Source organism: Trypanosoma brucei (genome assembly GCF_000002445.2).
Source record: "Trypanosoma brucei brucei TREU927 chromosome 11 chr11_scaffold01 genomic scaffold, whole genome shotgun sequence".
Classification (NCBI taxonomy): Eukaryota; Euglenozoa; class Kinetoplastea; order Trypanosomatida; family Trypanosomatidae; genus Trypanosoma; species Trypanosoma brucei.
This window is the reverse complement of record NT_165288.1, coordinates 1,383,573-1,400,281: the sequence shown is the minus strand read 5'-3', so window position 1 is coordinate 1,400,281 and position 16,709 is coordinate 1,383,573. Positions and strand designations below refer to the sequence as shown.

General features: G+C 46.6%; 6 protein-coding genes across 6 annotated transcripts, besides 12 other annotated features; all 6 read right to left on the bottom strand.

Moving 5' to 3' along the window:
* Positions 1 to 62: 62 nt before the first annotated feature.
* Positions 63 to 2,564, bottom strand: Tb11.02.2630 (protein phosphotase, putative; the record flags this gene model as incomplete). The annotated part of the gene is made up of 1 exon (XM_823481.1): positions 63 to 2,564. The coding sequence occupies one exon, from the start codon at positions 2,562 to 2,564 to the stop codon at positions 63 to 65; it is 2,502 nt and encodes an 833-aa protein (XP_828574.1).
* Positions 2,565 to 3,597: 1,033 nt separating this feature from the next.
* Tb11.02.2620 (ATP-dependent DEAD/H RNA helicase, putative) lies at positions 3,598 to 5,403 on the bottom strand (the record flags this gene model as incomplete). Its single annotated transcript, XM_823480.1, has 1 exon — positions 3,598 to 5,403. One exon carries the CDS (start codon positions 5,401 to 5,403, stop codon positions 3,598 to 3,600), a length of 1,806 nt encoding a protein of 601 aa, XP_828573.1.
* A 330-nt stretch (positions 5,404 to 5,733) lies between these two features.
* Tb11.02.2610 (hypothetical protein, conserved) lies at positions 5,734 to 7,137 on the bottom strand (the record flags this gene model as incomplete). Its single annotated transcript, XM_823479.1, has 1 exon — positions 5,734 to 7,137. The coding sequence occupies one exon, from the start codon at positions 7,135 to 7,137 to the stop codon at positions 5,734 to 5,736; it is 1,404 nt and encodes a 467-aa protein (XP_828572.1).
* Positions 7,138 to 7,781: 644 nt separating this feature from the next.
* Positions 7,782 to 8,423, bottom strand: Tb11.02.2600 (transcription elongation factor, putative; the record flags this gene model as incomplete). The annotated part of the gene is made up of 1 exon (XM_823478.1): positions 7,782 to 8,423. The coding sequence occupies one exon, from the start codon at positions 8,421 to 8,423 to the stop codon at positions 7,782 to 7,784; it is 642 nt and encodes a 213-aa protein (XP_828571.1).
* Positions 8,424 to 9,063: 640 nt separating this feature from the next.
* Positions 9,064 to 9,084: a microsatellite.
* Positions 9,085 to 9,574: 490 nt separating this feature from the next.
* Positions 9,575 to 9,749: a sequence feature (A-rich).
* A 297-nt stretch (positions 9,750 to 10,046) lies between these two features.
* Positions 10,047 to 10,108: a sequence feature (CT-rich).
* A 7-nt stretch (positions 10,109 to 10,115) lies between these two features.
* Positions 10,116 to 10,155: a microsatellite.
* An 83-nt stretch (positions 10,156 to 10,238) lies between these two features.
* Positions 10,239 to 10,350: a sequence feature (CT-rich).
* A 472-nt stretch (positions 10,351 to 10,822) lies between these two features.
* Positions 10,823 to 10,856: a microsatellite.
* Positions 10,857 to 10,923: 67 nt separating this feature from the next.
* Positions 10,924 to 10,959: a sequence feature (AT_rich).
* A 238-nt stretch (positions 10,960 to 11,197) lies between these two features.
* Positions 11,198 to 11,251: a microsatellite.
* Positions 11,252 to 11,333: 82 nt separating this feature from the next.
* Positions 11,334 to 11,405: a microsatellite.
* Positions 11,406 to 11,450: 45 nt separating this feature from the next.
* Positions 11,451 to 11,473: a microsatellite.
* Positions 11,474 to 11,480: 7 nt separating this feature from the next.
* Positions 11,481 to 11,576: a sequence feature (T-rich).
* Positions 11,577 to 11,767: 191 nt separating this feature from the next.
* Positions 11,768 to 11,861: a sequence feature (A-rich).
* Positions 11,862 to 12,348: 487 nt separating this feature from the next.
* Positions 12,349 to 14,709, bottom strand: Tb11.02.2560 (hypothetical protein, conserved; the record flags this gene model as incomplete). The annotated part of the gene is made up of 1 exon (XM_823477.1): positions 12,349 to 14,709. One exon carries the CDS (start codon positions 14,707 to 14,709, stop codon positions 12,349 to 12,351), a length of 2,361 nt encoding a protein of 786 aa, XP_828570.1.
* Positions 14,710 to 15,002: 293 nt separating this feature from the next.
* Tb11.02.2550 (uncharacterized protein) lies at positions 15,003 to 16,634 on the bottom strand (the record flags this gene model as incomplete). Its single annotated transcript, XM_823476.1, has 1 exon — positions 15,003 to 16,634. One exon carries the CDS (start codon positions 16,632 to 16,634, stop codon positions 15,003 to 15,005), a length of 1,632 nt encoding a protein of 543 aa, XP_828569.1.
* Positions 16,635 to 16,709: the final 75 nt, after the last annotated feature.

The following is a 16,709-nucleotide window of genomic DNA, read 5'->3' as shown; positions in this document are numbered from 1 at the left end:
CCGAAAACCAGCAGAGCACCGTAGTCTTATCACCCCTTTCCCCGTGCGTGAACCACCGCACTTCAATCAAGGTTAACCACAGGTTTACCGACATAAGACGGCACGATTTGAGGCCCGGGGAAATGCAGATAAGAGCTGCACGAATTGTTGCGGCCAACCTCCTCCCTCAAGCGCTTCATTTTCCAAATATCGGGATCATCTGCTGAGGGACTCCTGCCCAGCACGGGACAAGGGCGACGCCATGACACGGGACGCACTTCACCACCGACAATAACACAAGCCCCACCATTATTGTCGCCACCAGTGTAATTACTACAGGAGAAGAGTGTGAGGACACGCTGAGCGAGCCCCACCTCCAACCCAGCATCCTTCTGCTCGTGCGCACGTATCACCAATGTGAACCCCCACCGCTGCAGAAAGTTATCAAGTGCAAACGAATTGAACTCATGGAAAGTATCTACCGAACAACCGCGCGCGTGGTTGCAGCGGAAACCTTGAGAATTGAAACCATTTCGCTGCGGCAGCGGCATTACTGCAGCCATATTACCACTTTCCTCGTCTGTAAAAGATCCCATCATATCCGACACACCTTGTGGAAGCGAGTGTCTCTTACGCAACGATGGGGTCGTACACGGATCGTTCCAAAGTAACTCACGAGCAATGCGCCGGCGCTTAGCAGTCAGGCAGTCATCGTTATCATCTGGCATAACACTGTAAAAACGAACATCACCCGGGCCACCAGGTACACTCTCCAAAAGCTCTTGCATCAAATCCTCCCCAGGGATATCATCTTCAACTTGTGCAATCGCATCATTGGTAGAGGAAAGCCCATCGCAACTGTACGACGAGTTACCATTCTCTGCACCGTGTTCTTGCCAAAGTTTCCATTCCGGAAATGGAGCTGCTGCGTTCCCTCCATCTTCATTGTCGCCCATCGTGGTGCCAGCTTGCACGAGCTGTCTCCCACGAAGTCGCGGAATACCACCATGGCACACAAAAGTCGTGTCATCAATTATGGCCACTAGGGGAAGCACTGCAAAAACATCGTTAACGCGTCTCCAAAATATGCTACCTTTCTCCTCACCGAAAAAGGTCAAACACTTAACCAGGAATGACGTTTCGCCATAGAGCTCCGTATCACCATTCACCCGGTCATCCTCATGATTACCTCGAAGCAAAAACACGTTTTCGGGACACAAAGTGCACCATGCGAACAAAAAAAGCATTACCTCAACATCATGTGGGCCCCGATCCACGTAATCTCCAAGGAATAACACCGGCCTCGTCATAAGCGACCAGTGTTTGAAGGGGACAACGTTATCAAAGATTTGTTTGAGATCAGAAAAACTACCGTGCACGTCACCACAGCATACAACAGGAGAGGTAAGTCGTAGCGCTACGGGCATCGCTTTTACTGCTTTCATCATGTGAGTTGCCAGAAGCAGGAAATATTCAAAAATCTTATCTTTTGTTTGCTGAGGAAGTTCGATAAAGTTGTCGTCGTCACTCTCATAAGCATCGTTGAGATACTCCAAAACGTTTTCTGCGGCAGAACGGATCTCCTTATCCATGCATCGTTGTTGCCTTCCTCCCATTTTCTTTACACCATGAAACGTTATGTATGGATTTGTTTCGGCACCATTGAGATCTTCCGCATCGCCTGTTAGATTTATCTGAGGCTGGTCCACGTTCGAATCGCAAAAATCAGCGACGTTGCGCAGTGCCACACGTCGACCCCAAAGTTCAACAACGACAGACGAAATAATGTGCGGGGATGCTCCAACGTTGTTCAACAAACCTTGTTGACGATACGGAGTTGGATGGGGTTGCAAAAATTCTGCTTCCTCATTGTAGTAGAGGCTTGTGAACCCACCGCTAGTGGAAAAGCGCCTCACATAATTATGCAGCGACACACTTTGACTTGTTAGGCTTTGAGCACTGGTGCGCGCGTCAGCGACAAGCTCTTCTTCCGTGGGCGCCACCTCTGTCACGGTTAGGGTTGACGGTAAGGTTTCATCTGTGCTCACCTTTTGGTGCGTAATGGTCTCTGAATCAACCAGAGTCACGAAGTGCTGCGACCGCAACGAGGCACTTTCCGGATCAAACTGCGCGTGGGACAAAAGAGGTTGCGGATTAAGGGTTAACAAAAACTCCTCCAAGCGCGCAATATCGGCAGCGGAATTTTCTGGCGGAGGCACATGCTTCACATCCGCCTTAGCCGCACGCAAGTCGCGTGCAACGAAGATAAAAGAAAACTCCCGAGAGAGTTTGTTGAATGAAACAACGGCCCCCGGCGGTAGCTTCCTGGGAGCAAACGACGGCTTTATCTGAACGCCGTTGATTATCACGCGGATGCCATTACCCGTAAGCGCCAACAGAAGGTCACCTTCGGTCGTGCACGAGACGAGGACATCACAACCCCTTCGAGTAGTAATGCAACGGCCGTTAAATAAACAGGGTCCCAGTGCGGGTAGAACGACATCGCAGTTCTCATCCCAACCGACGCGTATGGTTGTGCCTGGTGTGACAAATACATACCTCTCGTCGACTGTGTTTAAATCCATATGCAAAGAGGAAAGAAGGCCTGAAACTGAAACAACTTAGTCCTTATCTAACGTCAAGAAGGGGGTAAAGAATGGTAAAGAAGGATGTGCATGCTGATAACACTAAAAGGGTGGTGAAAGCAATCGACCAGATTGCGGGAAGCCGATTCAAGACACTCATGATCAACCCAATCTATCAACTTCATATTTATCTCCTGATTAAACCCCCAAATCACCGCACCAACACGCGTTAACCACTGCACCAAGAAGTAACCAGTGTCAACAGGCAACAATCAATTAACGAGCAAAAGAACTAGTAGTAAAAGTCAGTGACAATAGCTATAATAATAACAATAAGATCAGCTGCAACAGACACCTTTTAAAAAAAAGCTCTTATCACCCGTCCGCTGCGAAACTTGAAAGTTGCTGCAACTGAGCAGCGGTCCCAAATATTAACCCATCCACATCTCATTATTTCTCGCTGCCTTCAGTTTGCGCCACGGTGAGTCCAAATGGAAAGGAAGTGCGTACCAACGCTGTGCTTTTCCACTGCAGTCTAACTGAAAAACCGCGCGCAAGAGAAAAAAGGGAGCGCTTATATTATCCACACTCACTCAAACGCCTTCCCTACACATTAAGTGACGTAACGTCGGTACCCACATGTTTGGCACTACCACTAAAAGAGAGCAAAATGCGGAAAGGAGAAAAGAGAAGAAAGCACGATCACACAGCAATACGGCGCATGTGAACATATACAGGTATATGTAGAAACATATCAAATAACAGAAAAAGGGAGGTATGGCATACACATTAGAGTTATCATTTTTTTTCTCACACTTTACTTTAGGAGAAACTTTAGAGCGTTGCGATTCGGGTCGTCGGCTGTTGACCTCAGTTGAGCGCGGGTTACTTATAAAGATCGTCTCGACACCGCACTATTCCAACGTATTCACCTCTCCCTTCTATTAAATCGTGGCATGAAGGTTTCGGTGGATGACGCGCACACACACACACACACACGTACAGTTCCTTCTTGCGATCCAACACCCAAACGTTACAACTTGCGCCGCTTCAACGAACTCGTCAAACTACCAAGTGGGTCACGAGACCTTTTTTGGGCTGACCGTTTGGCAACCGCTGTCGTATGTTTTTTTGGTGCGCGCACCCGCCTACGGTAACTCTCCGCAGAGTCAGCTCCTTTAATACGCATATATTCCGGCACATCCACCACTGTTTGGTCGCACTTTGTATCTCCCTTGGAGCGTGAGAGAATACGCTTGAGGACGCCACTGTCTTTATCACCCATATGGCTCATGAGGTGCGCACTACGCGTAAGCTCCGCCGCGACGGCTGCAACGCGCTGACGGCGAGTAGAGGAGCGGGTGATCGATGCCAACACATTGTCCACGCGGTACTGCAATCGTGACGCCGCATGTCGATCCAGCTGCTTGAAAGGAGCGAAAGATTGGAATGTACCCCCCAGGTAGTCACGTAGTTGCTGCTTCACCTTCCTCGCTTGATGAAGGGTTAAAAATGTGATGGCCACTCCATCTTTGTTTCCGCGCCCAGCACGCCCCACACGGTGCGTGTAACGGGAGAAGTCCGAGGTTGTGGCATTGGTAACACCATCAAAGAGAATAACATTGCTCACATCAGAGAAATCAATACCACGATGCAATGCACTACCACCCTCATCACCACCCGCAGCGAGAGACTTCCTCTTTCCCCGTGAATTAGACCTTGGAGTAGAGGTAGTCGTCTCCTCATCACCGTCAGTTGCACCCCGCATGCGGTCCAAGCTTTCAAGCGTCCCATCTGTACACACAAGTGTGCCAACCTTCCCAGTTTGAAAGCGGCGAAGCGCATCCACACGAACATTCATCGGTAAGTTGCTGTCATATACGAGAGCGTTGATGCCCAACTGCGCAAGGAAATTATGCAACTTGTATGTTGTATCCTCAGAGTTCACGAAGACAAGGGTCTTACCCTTAATGTGCCCTAGACGGTAAAGTGCATACAACAGGGTGTGATGATGGCACTCATCAGTTGACACCAAGTAGTAATGGCGCAACGTACCAGCGGCTGCTGCACCACCGCGAACCGTCACACGTGACTCCAACACAACGTCCTCTGCCCCCACTGGCCCTTCACAACCTGTCGGTTCCTTCTCCCCGTCATCTGGCTTAAGTGATACCGTTATTGGATTATGAAGTAGCTGGCCCTTAATCTGAGCGACACCATCCGTTAACGTGGCGGAAGCCAAGATTGTCTGCGCAGACGTTGGTAGCACTGATTGCACTGCTCGTAGTGAGCCCTCCGCAATCGACATGATCAGGTCGGCCTCGTCAATCACAACGCAACGCAGCGGCTTCATGTCATCTGAGGTAACAGAACCATTGCGGCACAGTTTGCCCAGCGAGGCAGCGGTGCTAACAAGTATTGGTGCAGCGGTGAGGCGCAACGCATTTGCGGTGGATACACGTGAGGTTAAATCATTCACTATAATTCGCGGTTTCACATATCTTGTCAGCGCATTAGCGACCTCCACCGTCTGCTTGCAGAGTTCCTCCGATGGCAACAATATTAGAGCGACAGGGTTTTGCGCGTTGCGGCGGCCACATGCACGTTCATTCTCGGTAATAATGCGCTGTATTACTGGAATGAGAAAGGCCCCAGTTTTACCGGTACCTGTCTGTGACTGAATCGCCAAATCTCTCCCCTTCATCGCCAACGGAATACATGCGCTCTGCACTGGGGTAGGGGCCTTCCACTTCAGTTTCTTAATAGCCTCCACCAATCGGCTATCTAACGCTATATCCGACCACGCCTTGCGTACAACGTCACTCGGTGACCCACTCATCTCTACCTTCCCAGACGCTCCGTAAACGTATGCCCTCCTCTTTCCACTACCGAAGCCTATAACCGTGTAGCCTCTCGGTTATCGTCCCTCTTTCACCTCAACTTTTACAAATAAAGAGAAGACACAGAAAGGTATAGAAAAGCAGTGAATATTACCCACCGTCCAAAAAGAGGGAAACTGCGACATAGTGGAAGACCTCCCCCACCTACCTCCGTAAATTCCCTCTTGCCCTCCCCTACCATGTTCAAGAAGCCAGTAGAACGGTGAAAATTAAAACAAAGGATTAACAGTGGTAGTGATTTTTCTGGTTCCTATCGTGAAAACCCTTCTTTAAGAAGTATAGAAAATATCCCTTGGTCTCCACAGCATGACACTCCACGCATCAGCAGAAACAAGTTGACCCTCACATCCCTCCTGCCAATCCCATGACACATCAGTCACATTCTCGACATGACCGGCGTGCTTAAACAGCAGACGATTGGCTGTCACATTATACACACAGCACATGGCATCACCTTCGCCACCAGTACAGAAGAGGTGTCGCGAGTGTGGACACCATTGTGCCGATGAGATAGCGCCTTCGTGAAGCTCTACAGTCATTACAGGGTGCAACGTGTAACGAAGATCATAATAAAACGCTTCACCTTCCTCCGAGCCCACTAGAAGCGAGGTACCATCAAGTGGAGAAACCGAAGAAGACGTTGCCGGCACTTCCAGACGGAACAGTTGAGATAACTGAGGGTCACGTATGTCGCCTCGCAAGACAGCGCCAGACTCTACTGATGCTACGAAGCTGGTTGGCTCCATCCATGAAAAGGAAACCTCGTTCACGCGCGACTCATTTTCTATGGTATATTTTTGGACGCAGGAAACAACCCGAGGGTCATCTTTGGACATGTTTGCGATTTGCCAAACACAAATTCTACCGAGGGACCCGGCCGCAACGGTACCATCGGTAGTTGTGCTCCAGTCGAGTGCACCACACGGGCCATTTCCCCCCGTTAGGGTTAAAAGGTGTTGCCCCTCACCGTGCCTCTTGTCCCAACGGTCTTGCTCCCTAACCACAGCTTGCAGAGCGGACATTCGCTTGTTATAAAGTGCACGCTCCTCACCGGTATCCCCTTCACTGGGTTCATTTGGAGGAAGCGGAGCACGTGGGCGCGGTGGGTCATTAGGAAACTTATTCAGCGAGATTCTTGACCAGTCAAATACATAAGCATTGCCATCTTTAGAACCGGAAGCAATAATGAGTGGGTTGGCGTGCATGTATCGAGCGGTGAGTGGTTCACCATCATGAAGTATAGAACGCTCTATGCGCAGCCCAACAGCAGAGGGTGCCATTCCGTAGCCACCAACCTCACCCGTAGCCTCACAGTATGTGCTGTACGTGGCATCAAGAGATTCAGCACAACTTGGTGTTGTGACAGAAAGCAACTGCAGGTAAGATTGGTCTCCATTACATGCACGCGTGCAGCACAGAAGCGTGCGAGTGAGTAGCCCTGGTTTTGAGGTGCTGAATGGCATTAAACGTACTGCCGGACTCTCCCATACAAGGTCGATGTGAGTTAACCTCTGGTAGAGATCACGTGTGTGTTTTCGCCACGTGCGGTACCTTTTTGTCTCCTGGTAGGAACCCTCGCCAACTCCCGTAGCCGCTACGGAGCTTGACGGTGACGACTCCTTTATGGGGAGGGCCTCGCCTCCTTCATGGGGTTCCACCAAGGCTTTTCGCATGGATAGTGCTAAAGAGACTCAAATAGATACAACCAGGAAATGCGAAAGACGAAAAGAGCAAAACAGGAAGGAAGATAAAATGGTTAGCAGAAGGGACGAAAAACGGCGCAAAATCCCTCCAGTTGAGGGTTCACTCCCCTACAATGGCATACAAGACACGAACTTACATCGGTAAAAACGTGTGAACTGGGTTAAGTGCGAAAGGCAACCTTAATAGTGTGTCCCCTTGTCAGGTGATGTCCCACTTAACTCGAGAGCAACCGCCCACTCACACACACTTCTTATACGAGGTTCACGGAGGTACATGTGGCACATTATCTATATCACCGGTATTATGTCGGGGGTGGGAAGTCAAGTCCCGAGCACTCACAACTGAACTCGCTCAGCTTAAACGTTGAAAACAACTTTGATGAGTTCTAATTCGGTCGTTAAGCATGGGGGAAAAGGAAAAACAAAAAAAAAGACGTCATTGAGGAGGAGAAAGAAAGGATAAAAAACTGACCCACCAAAAATCCTAGCCAACATCGGCCTCCGTACACGCGAGTGCATACACGCTACGCGTATTACCGCTTCGACTTTCCTGTTTGAGCTTCACTCATTCTCGCCCTACATTTTGCCCCTGGCGTGAACAACAACCGTCCCGTCTAATAGCGACGCCATTTGTGCTCACAGATATTACAGATACAAAATATAGTCATCGGTTCGTCGGCTGATCGTGTCTGTTTTTGTGTCCAAGTACAGTTCTTGGCCTTACAAGATGGACAAGGAAAGAGGGTAGAAGTGGTGGACGTCGCTTTCCGTATTTCTGTTAGATCCGTATCCCTGCTACGTGCCAAGAAGGCCGCTTCCTGGCGCTCACGCTCTTCGGGATTCAACAAATCCCTCTCTTTCATACGCACCAAAACCTCCACACTAAACTTTTCTTCAATAATACTCTCTCGAAGTTCCCTATTTTTAGCATCACCCAAATGAACTAACAACATACGGAATGTGTCAGCGGACTCTGAGCGCCCGCCCGGAATAGCCTTTACAATACGCAACGCCATATCCGCAACACGTCCCTCATCCTCTTCTTTCCGTCCTTGCATGAGTGCTTTGCATAACAGCGTTTTCCACTTTGTTAAGCGGGTGTCCCCTTGTCTTCCCTCAATATTTCTCACTGTGACAGATGTGTTATTTATACAATTGGGTGTCACCGGAGGCGATGTGGGTGCCCCCAAAGCCGTTTTGGACTCCTCTCTGAAGCGCTTTACGCCTATTTTCCCATCATTGGAATCCTTACCCATTGGAATCTGCACGTACGCTGCAAACTTTTGAGACTCTCTCTCTCTCTTTCCCGTTTAAACCTGTGCTGAAAGAAGAGAAAGAAATTGTCACGTACGAACGCTGAGAAGGAGACGCAGCGTGCCTTTGCAGTCTCCTCTCGTTTGTTCTCTTTTTTTTTTTTTACCTTTCCACCTTTCCCCCACTGATTCAATTAACAACAGCGTGGTGGATGTGTGTGTGTGGGGGGGGGGGGTGGAGGGTAAACGTCAGTAAAAGAAGAAAGGAAGGAACAAAAAATCAAAAGAATAAGAATGTAATGACGGGCGAAAGAAAAAAAACGAGCGACGCGTTGTTAACGAGCACACCATCAAAGCGAATAGACAAACAGAAGAGCATATATATTTATTTATAGGAAAAAAAAAAACAATCAACTAATGTCTTCTAGGACTCCACATCCTCGTGATACGTTGAGAATCAGTGACCCTAAAAGTGCAGGAATAAAACACTCAACTTTCTTCCGAGATCAAATAAGCTCCATAACCTCCAGACTTGAGAGGTCAGATCATTTTTAACCCACTGCGAGTAAATCCGCGCATCCATTAATGATACAATATGAGAGAACTATTTAATATCATTTTTCCATGCTGATGCAAATGCTTCCACACACACACACACACACACTCCTCTGCGCACTACATTACGCACAGAAATACCAAAATTAAAGACACCACACACTTGCAACTGGAAGGACTACTGTCCCCACCTTTACATCCCTTTTTCCTTTTATTTACTCCTTCACTAATAGTAAAACTCACATATATGTTTAATGAATGTTACAAGCGCGCATATGCAACCACGGAGATGCCACGGTGGTCATTGCACAAGTGCCTCCATACACAAACACAAGTATACACAAAATAGACTCAAAAAAAAAAAAAGATCAAGAATAAGAATAAGAATGAAAGAGAATGGAAAGAAAAAGTTGCATGGATGGAAAGAGTGTGAAACAACAGATACCAATCAACCAAGAATAAACATCAATAAGTTAGAAATTACAAGGTTGAACATCATAAGGGAGGAGGTGAAGTCACCACCTATGCAGTCCCTCCCCACCCACTCTTGCACACGTACACAAGAGCAACAAAAACGCGGCAATTTGTTTAATCACCTCTTCTCTTCTTTTGTCTCTTTTGTTTTTCTTTTAAATCTTTCTCTTTTTTTTTTGTTTTTCTTCGCTTTCTTTGTTTCGACCCTTACTTTTCTTTCCTGTCGTCTTTCTTTTTTTGTTTCTTTGTCTTAATTCTCTTTTTTCTTTTTTTTTTATTGTGTGTTTATTTTTTTTTTTTAACTTTCTTCACGATTCGGGTTTTGAGGGTAGTAATAATGAGGGAGGGGAGTGTGTATGGTAGTGGGAGTAATAACCAAAGTAATAATAACAAACATGATGAGACATATGTATATGCACAAGCACAGTGCAATACAAATACACATATGCATTTGTAAAAAAAAAAGGAAAAGGAAGAGGAAAAGCGGGTGAATGAGTCAATAAATTACCGACATTAAAAAGCTGAACATAACACGACGGCGGCAACACAAATTGCTCGCCGTTTCTTCAAACTATCATTCGAAGCACGTAATCGACTGGAGGAAAATGAAAAAGAAGAAAAGGAGGTGGAGGAGGAGGTGGAGGGTGGTGAGGTGGAAGTTACGGGAAAACAAAAAAAAAGAAACGAAAAAAAAACAAAATAAAAAGTAAAGCAGAAAACAAACACAAGAAGAGCAATAGCGGCATTTGTGAATAATGCATTTCGTAAAGTTGTTATTAAATAAAATATGGTAAAGAGGGAAAAGAAGAGAAACAAGAAGCGCAGAGGAGAGGAGAGGAAAGGAAACAAATGCGGCTGAAAGGAGTGGGGGGAATGAATAAAAAAAGAAAAAAACAGAAAGCACTGACGGGGAAACGGAAAAAATACCAATAAGAGTAATAGTTGTAATCATAATAACAGAGTGATGACAAGGAGGAGGAAAAGAAAAAAGAAACAACAAATCAAATATATGAGTGCAAGAAAATAAAAACGCTGAAAGAGACCCAACTACCTGCAACTTTCGAGAAGGAGGGCACAATATTTTACACACACAAAAAAACACACACACAGTAGATTTCCTCAAACACTAAATGGAGATATTACCATTACCCCTTCCGCTCCCCGCCACACATTCACCTCTCATTTGCATACCCCCATTTAGTTCCTCTCATGAAGTACCTGAAGGCCGCTTAATGAAACAAATTCCTTTACCCGAAGAAAAAAAAAAACATGTACATGTGAACTTCACACGTACACGCACGCACACGCAACAAAAAAAAAAAGAAGAGAAGAGAAGACAGATACAGAACATGAAGGCGTTCCCCTCCCCCTCAACAAACAAACAAACACACACACACACACACACACGTGCTCCATCAAGTAACACTAACCTCCATATAAACATAAACATTCGTATAAATATATTGCTTGCGTGTTTAAATGTTATATATATTTTTTTTCTTTTTTTATTCATTCATATTCGGATGTGTTTATTTATTTACTTTCCTTCTCCTGATTTACCTCATTTTTTTCTTATTATTTCCCTTGCTGCCGTCTTCACGATTCCTCACCCTCTCCGTCCTTGTTCCTCTTCCTCTTCTTCTTCCTCATTTCACCTTCAATTTCCTCATGCTGCTTATTATTTAACTCGCCCTCTCAATAGTTCCCACCACACGCAAGGGCATACAAAGAAAGAAAGACACATACGCATATATATATATATATATATATACAGATATATAAATATATAAATACACATATATGTGACTCATCTCTCTTCCTTTTTTATTCCCTCTTTGGCTATTGTCCTTTCTTTTTTTTCTTTTTTTTTACCCCACGCGCTTCACACACATATGTGTATGTATATATGTATATATACAACTATATTTACAATTAAATATATAAAAATATACATATCAACATGCAAAAAGTACTCTGATCTTGGCGTCCCGTAACGAATAAAACAACAACAACAACAACAACAAAACGACGAAAGAAAAAAAAAGAAAAAAGACACGTAATAGAAAGACGGAAGAAAATGGTAAAGGTGAAACAAAACACAAAGCAGAAGTAAAAAAAAAAAAGAAACAGCAACCCAAAGAAAGTAAACCGTCACAAAATGGAGAAATTTGCATAGGTAAGCTGACACCAATGTTGCCGCAAAGAAGAAACGAAAGGGAGAAAATGAAAAAAAAACTAGAGAGGGAAAACATACGGGGGGAGGGGCACATCTGAATTCCACATCACTTCCCAAAAATCCTAAATTTAAAGTACCCTCATTCTGTTCTTTTATTCGTTTCTTTTTTGTTTGTTTGTTTTTATCTTTTGATTTATCTTTTGATTAATTTTATTTTATTTTTCCTTCCTCCTCTTCCCCTGTTGTTAATAAATTATTCCTCTTCTCTCATGAAATTCTTTGTTGTTGGTGTTGGTGATGGTGTCTTAAATCTCCTCTTTCATTCCTCTCTCTTTTTTGTTTCCCTTACGTCTCCTCTTTTCACAGTACTTCATCGCCTTCATACCGCTAGAGCCGAGTCTTCGTTCATATTCGTAGTCAGTCATTTGTGCTCTACTCATTAGTTGTTGTTGTTTTTTTCACATCGTCATGTTGTTTTTTGTTACTTGTTTATGTAGTTTCCTCTTCTCCCATACAAAAACAATAAGGACAAACGAAGGCAACAAAAAAGAAAAAAAAACACCTACGATCTCCGTCACAACTCCCCTCCCCGTCTCCTGTCGTTTTCGTTTTATAGCGCCGTCGCCGCCCAACACCAACAAGAAAAAAAAAAGATGCTACATGGTTACCATTCGACCCTACAAAAACTACAAGCCGCAGAGTGTTGAGGAATGGGGAAAAAGCCTAATGCCGTTTCTGCCGGGAAGGACCAGCTATTGGGGCTCTCACGGGACTTTGCTGTGGCCGTTTCACCTGCGATTGTGCCGAACTCGGTTTCATTGATCGTCGCCCCACCCCAAGTTTCCGCGTAGCTTCCGCTTGCTCCTTTTCCCTCTCAGATTTGAGGAGGTCTCGCAGCTTCGACCTGCGTTCAGCTTTGTCATATTCTTTCGCTACGTCCAGAAGCTGACCTTCAGACATTTCACGCCGTCTGTCCTCCCTGGATTCTTCTTCGAATTTGTTCTTTCCTGCGTCTCGCTTCAACTCCCGCTCACGGGCTTCTATTATATCCACACTGTCAACTGCCACAGCACGCACCTCACTACTGTCATCCATTTGCAGACGACGCACCATGTCCTGATACTCATCTAGCACAGTGCCTGTCGTTAACGGTTCCAGCACCTTCCGCAGCAGCGGCAGTATGCGAGCCAGCTCCAGTCGCACTCCTTCCATATTATCATGTTGAAGCTCAAAACAGCATTCAAGCATCCGTTCTCTAATAAAACGCCGAGAAAACTCACCGCAAGCAGCTCTTACAAAGCGTAGATAACCCTGACGCACGGAAGCCAGAGGGCTATGTGCATACTCATTGTTCAACTTACTGAAGAATTGTACTTTGCTATTAACGCTACATAGCGCTGCAGAAATCTTTATACACATTTCAGCGCACTGGTTTTTCAAACAGTACGCCCCATATTTCTCATATCTTAGGAGCACTGGCAGAAACTTTTCGTGCAAAGACGTCTCATTCAACTCCTTGTAGTAAGAGCAAAGAATGTTCAGCACGTATTCCATGATCCGCCAGTCCCTGTCAGCACGGGAGGCAAGGTCCAGCAAAATATCCTCTATCGTCGAGAAGAACGCCGTACGGTCCGCCGGTTTGAGTTGCTGGGAGAAGCAATCAAGTAAAACACATGTGTGACCGGAGAGGGCCTTCAGGACACTCTTTTTAGAACTATGGAGGAGGTTCAGGAACGGTTTCCGCAAATACTCAGCGGCTCGGTCACCGATAAGCTTGACTAATTCATGCAATCCAGAAGCCAGGCTCTGACAAACAGACTCACAAACATCGGTTGATAGTGCCTCACAACAAGGAGCCAAGTGGGTTGGAAACACATCAACGGGTAGCGAAGCAACAACAGAAGGTAGATTGTATGCACACCGGTAACGGGTGTGGTCGTCCCCCTTCAACGCTGCATCCTGATAAAATGTGGCAAACATAGCGACGTCATCACTTGTCTGAATGTCTGCCTTGATTTCCCACAAAAAGCGCCCAAATTCACCAACAATAAGGCTCACTACCTCCTCCGGTGGGTGAGATATAAACCCCCTTATTATCGGGTAGAGACGCTCGCGGCGATAGGCAGGGCCGAAAAACTCGACCAAGTCTATCAAACAAGAAAATGCTGCACGTGACACAGTTTGATCCTCGTCGTTAAGTAGCTCAAATAGCTCCTGAGCGACCTTCTCTTTCGCCTTGTCGACACCAAGTGAACGGGCAACTGTGCCCAACTGCTGACACATATGTCGCCTTACGCCCACGTTAGTGTCCTGGCAAAGCGCAAGCACCTTATTAAGCAATTTGCGCTCCACAATATCGCGGGGCAGATGATGACAAACGGCACCGATTAGATCGCAGCTAAGCTCACGCTGATCCTGTGGTTCTATATGTTCTGCTTTCTTCAGAGCTAGTGGAACCATGTCATTGTCAAGTTGCTTCGCGGTGAGGTGATCTACAAAGGCAAGGAAAAGTTTATTCCACGCTATTCGGATTTCTGCGGTTTTCACGTTTAGCATAGTGCTAGTCACCATCATAAGTTCCCTAACCACAGAACTACTCAGCAGCGGCAGGACACCTAATAGTGCTCCAGGGGCAAAGCACTGCAACTCGGGATCCTGCACCCACATAAAATCAACGACAATCATCAACACTTGTGACATAGCAGTCATTTCCAACCCGTTAAGTGTGTCGCCCAGCCGCTGAAACAGAGACTTCTTCTGTCCAGTACTTCCGTTATTCATAATGTACCGCGTGGCCTCCTCCACCGAAAGATTTCGCGCCTCCACATAGTTTTGTACGGCCTCTTCATTTTTTAATGAGACGCTGAGAGCCCTTAGTTTGTCGAGTCCAGGAACCTCACAAACGAGAGCTGTTGGGTCGTCCAAAATTGCATCCATACCAGCATCACCTGAATAACCGGAACTTGGAGAACTCTCAACACTTGACCCACTACACCCGCTCACCGGGGGCCGATGCCTTCCCTTGGGAGGGGTCACATTGTCTGCTATATGCTGTCGAAGTTCAAAAACAGATTTGTATTCCATCTACCCCTTATGACTAACTATATCGTGGATAAGCGATGAAAGGAGACGAGGAAATGGTGGGAGGAGGTCAGGTAACGAGTCAACATAACGAAACAGAGGGGGGAAAGGATGCATCACACCATACACACATTATCATGGGTTTACGAATAACGTTGAATGCCCCATTATCCGGTAAATACTGCATTAATAATAATCACAACCTTCACCGCCCATGGCCTCATGTACAAAACATATGCAACGCATGCCGGCTCCATCAAACGCACCAGCAAGGATAAAAGGGAGCGCCTTCCTCCTCAAAGGGCAGCAAATGCATAATCAGCACGTATTAGTTGATTCGTTTCCCCTAAAGCGTCCCTAACCAATGTGGCGGAAGGCAAAGGAAGCTCTGTCCCGTCCACGCAGTGCCCATTCGACAATTCGAGCTGTTTCTCAAGAAGAACTCGGAGGAACGCCCTGAGCGATGCGGGCGTGCTCCCCTCCGACCGTGTTGCAACAAGCGCTGCCAGATTTTTCACTTTGTCCCTATATTCGGTAGCATCAATGAAACGCTCGAAGAAGTCAAGTGCCATCTCACAGGATGCACCATAGCTCAGCGGTGGGACGTACTGAAGTGTCTCGAAACGGCCTTGTCGAAGAAGGGCAGAATCAAGTTTATTCGGTACAGCTGTTGCAGCAATCACGAGAACACGGCCGCCATCACTGAGTCCATCGAGTTCACAAAGAAGAGCAGCGAGCATCCTTCTCGAGATGTCCACACCTCCACCATTGTTATCAGACGACATGGAACCACGCGATGACCCGATCACATCCACGCCGTCTAAAAACAATATTGATGGGGCCCGAGATCGGGCCAGCACAAAAGCTTCGCGGAGTCGCTGCTCACTTTCGCCCAGGTACTTTGAAAAGAGTGTAGCACAATTTACGGAAAAGAATTTTCCAGGATAGAGTGAGTGGTAGCGCATTGCCAAGGCAGTTTTCCCGCTACCAGGTGGGCCATGCAGTAATATCCCAGTGGTGGAAGCAACAGTTGAAAGTAACCCACTTATGGAAGACCCGTCCCGCCCAATGAAGTGTCGTACAAGAGCATCTATCCTGTCAGCAACAGCGTCAAGACCAAACAACTTCCTATCAGGTTGAGACAACTGCTGTAGAGGCGCACGCAGATGGCCAGAAAAGTGTAATGCACCGGAGTTGATGGGGTGCCGCGTCTCCCCCCTAAACTTTGCGCAACATAAATATAACGTGAGATCCCGCTGTGTACGGAGGCATGACGCCAATATATCCCCACCACCTTCGTCAGCGCAGCTTGCGTAGACATCCGCTTCAGGAAGTGTACGGATGTAGCGTCGTGTAGCACTCCCTGTGAGTTCTGGTATGTGGTACACCACTGGAGCCTTCATGTCAATTAGCCATTGCGGTACACGGGAAGCATCAATCGCGGATGTGATCAGAGCACTGCGAGATGAACTCAGTAGGAGCCGCAGAAAGAGTTCAAGGCGGTGCGACACTCCCTGCATGTGCATAAGGTGGTAGATAGACTCGATGTCGTCGAGAATAACTACTGTCCCGGGCCGGTATGAGGACGAATCGGGATATCCCTTGACGTCCATCGACCGCATCGTATTAAAATCTACAATGTGCAGGTTTGCTTTTTCCACATTCCACTCTAGCGTATCCGCTTCTTCGAGTATAGGGGCTCCATACGTCACATTCATGCCGCGGGCAGCGGCCCCATCGCCTACAGCACGCAGGGTGGTAGACTTACCGCACCCACTTTGCCCGCACAAAAGAATAAAAAACGATATGGGCTGCTTCTCTGAAAGTAGGCGGTACATGTCAGATATAATCGCCCCATCGACGGACATGATGACTACAGGCTGAAAAGAAACAGAGTAACGACAGTGCAATTCTGCAGTTACTGACATTCCTGCATAATTTGTGTAATTGATGAAAGCACACCCAATCAGCTCATATAAAAAAGCAAGGTAAGTGCACGCACA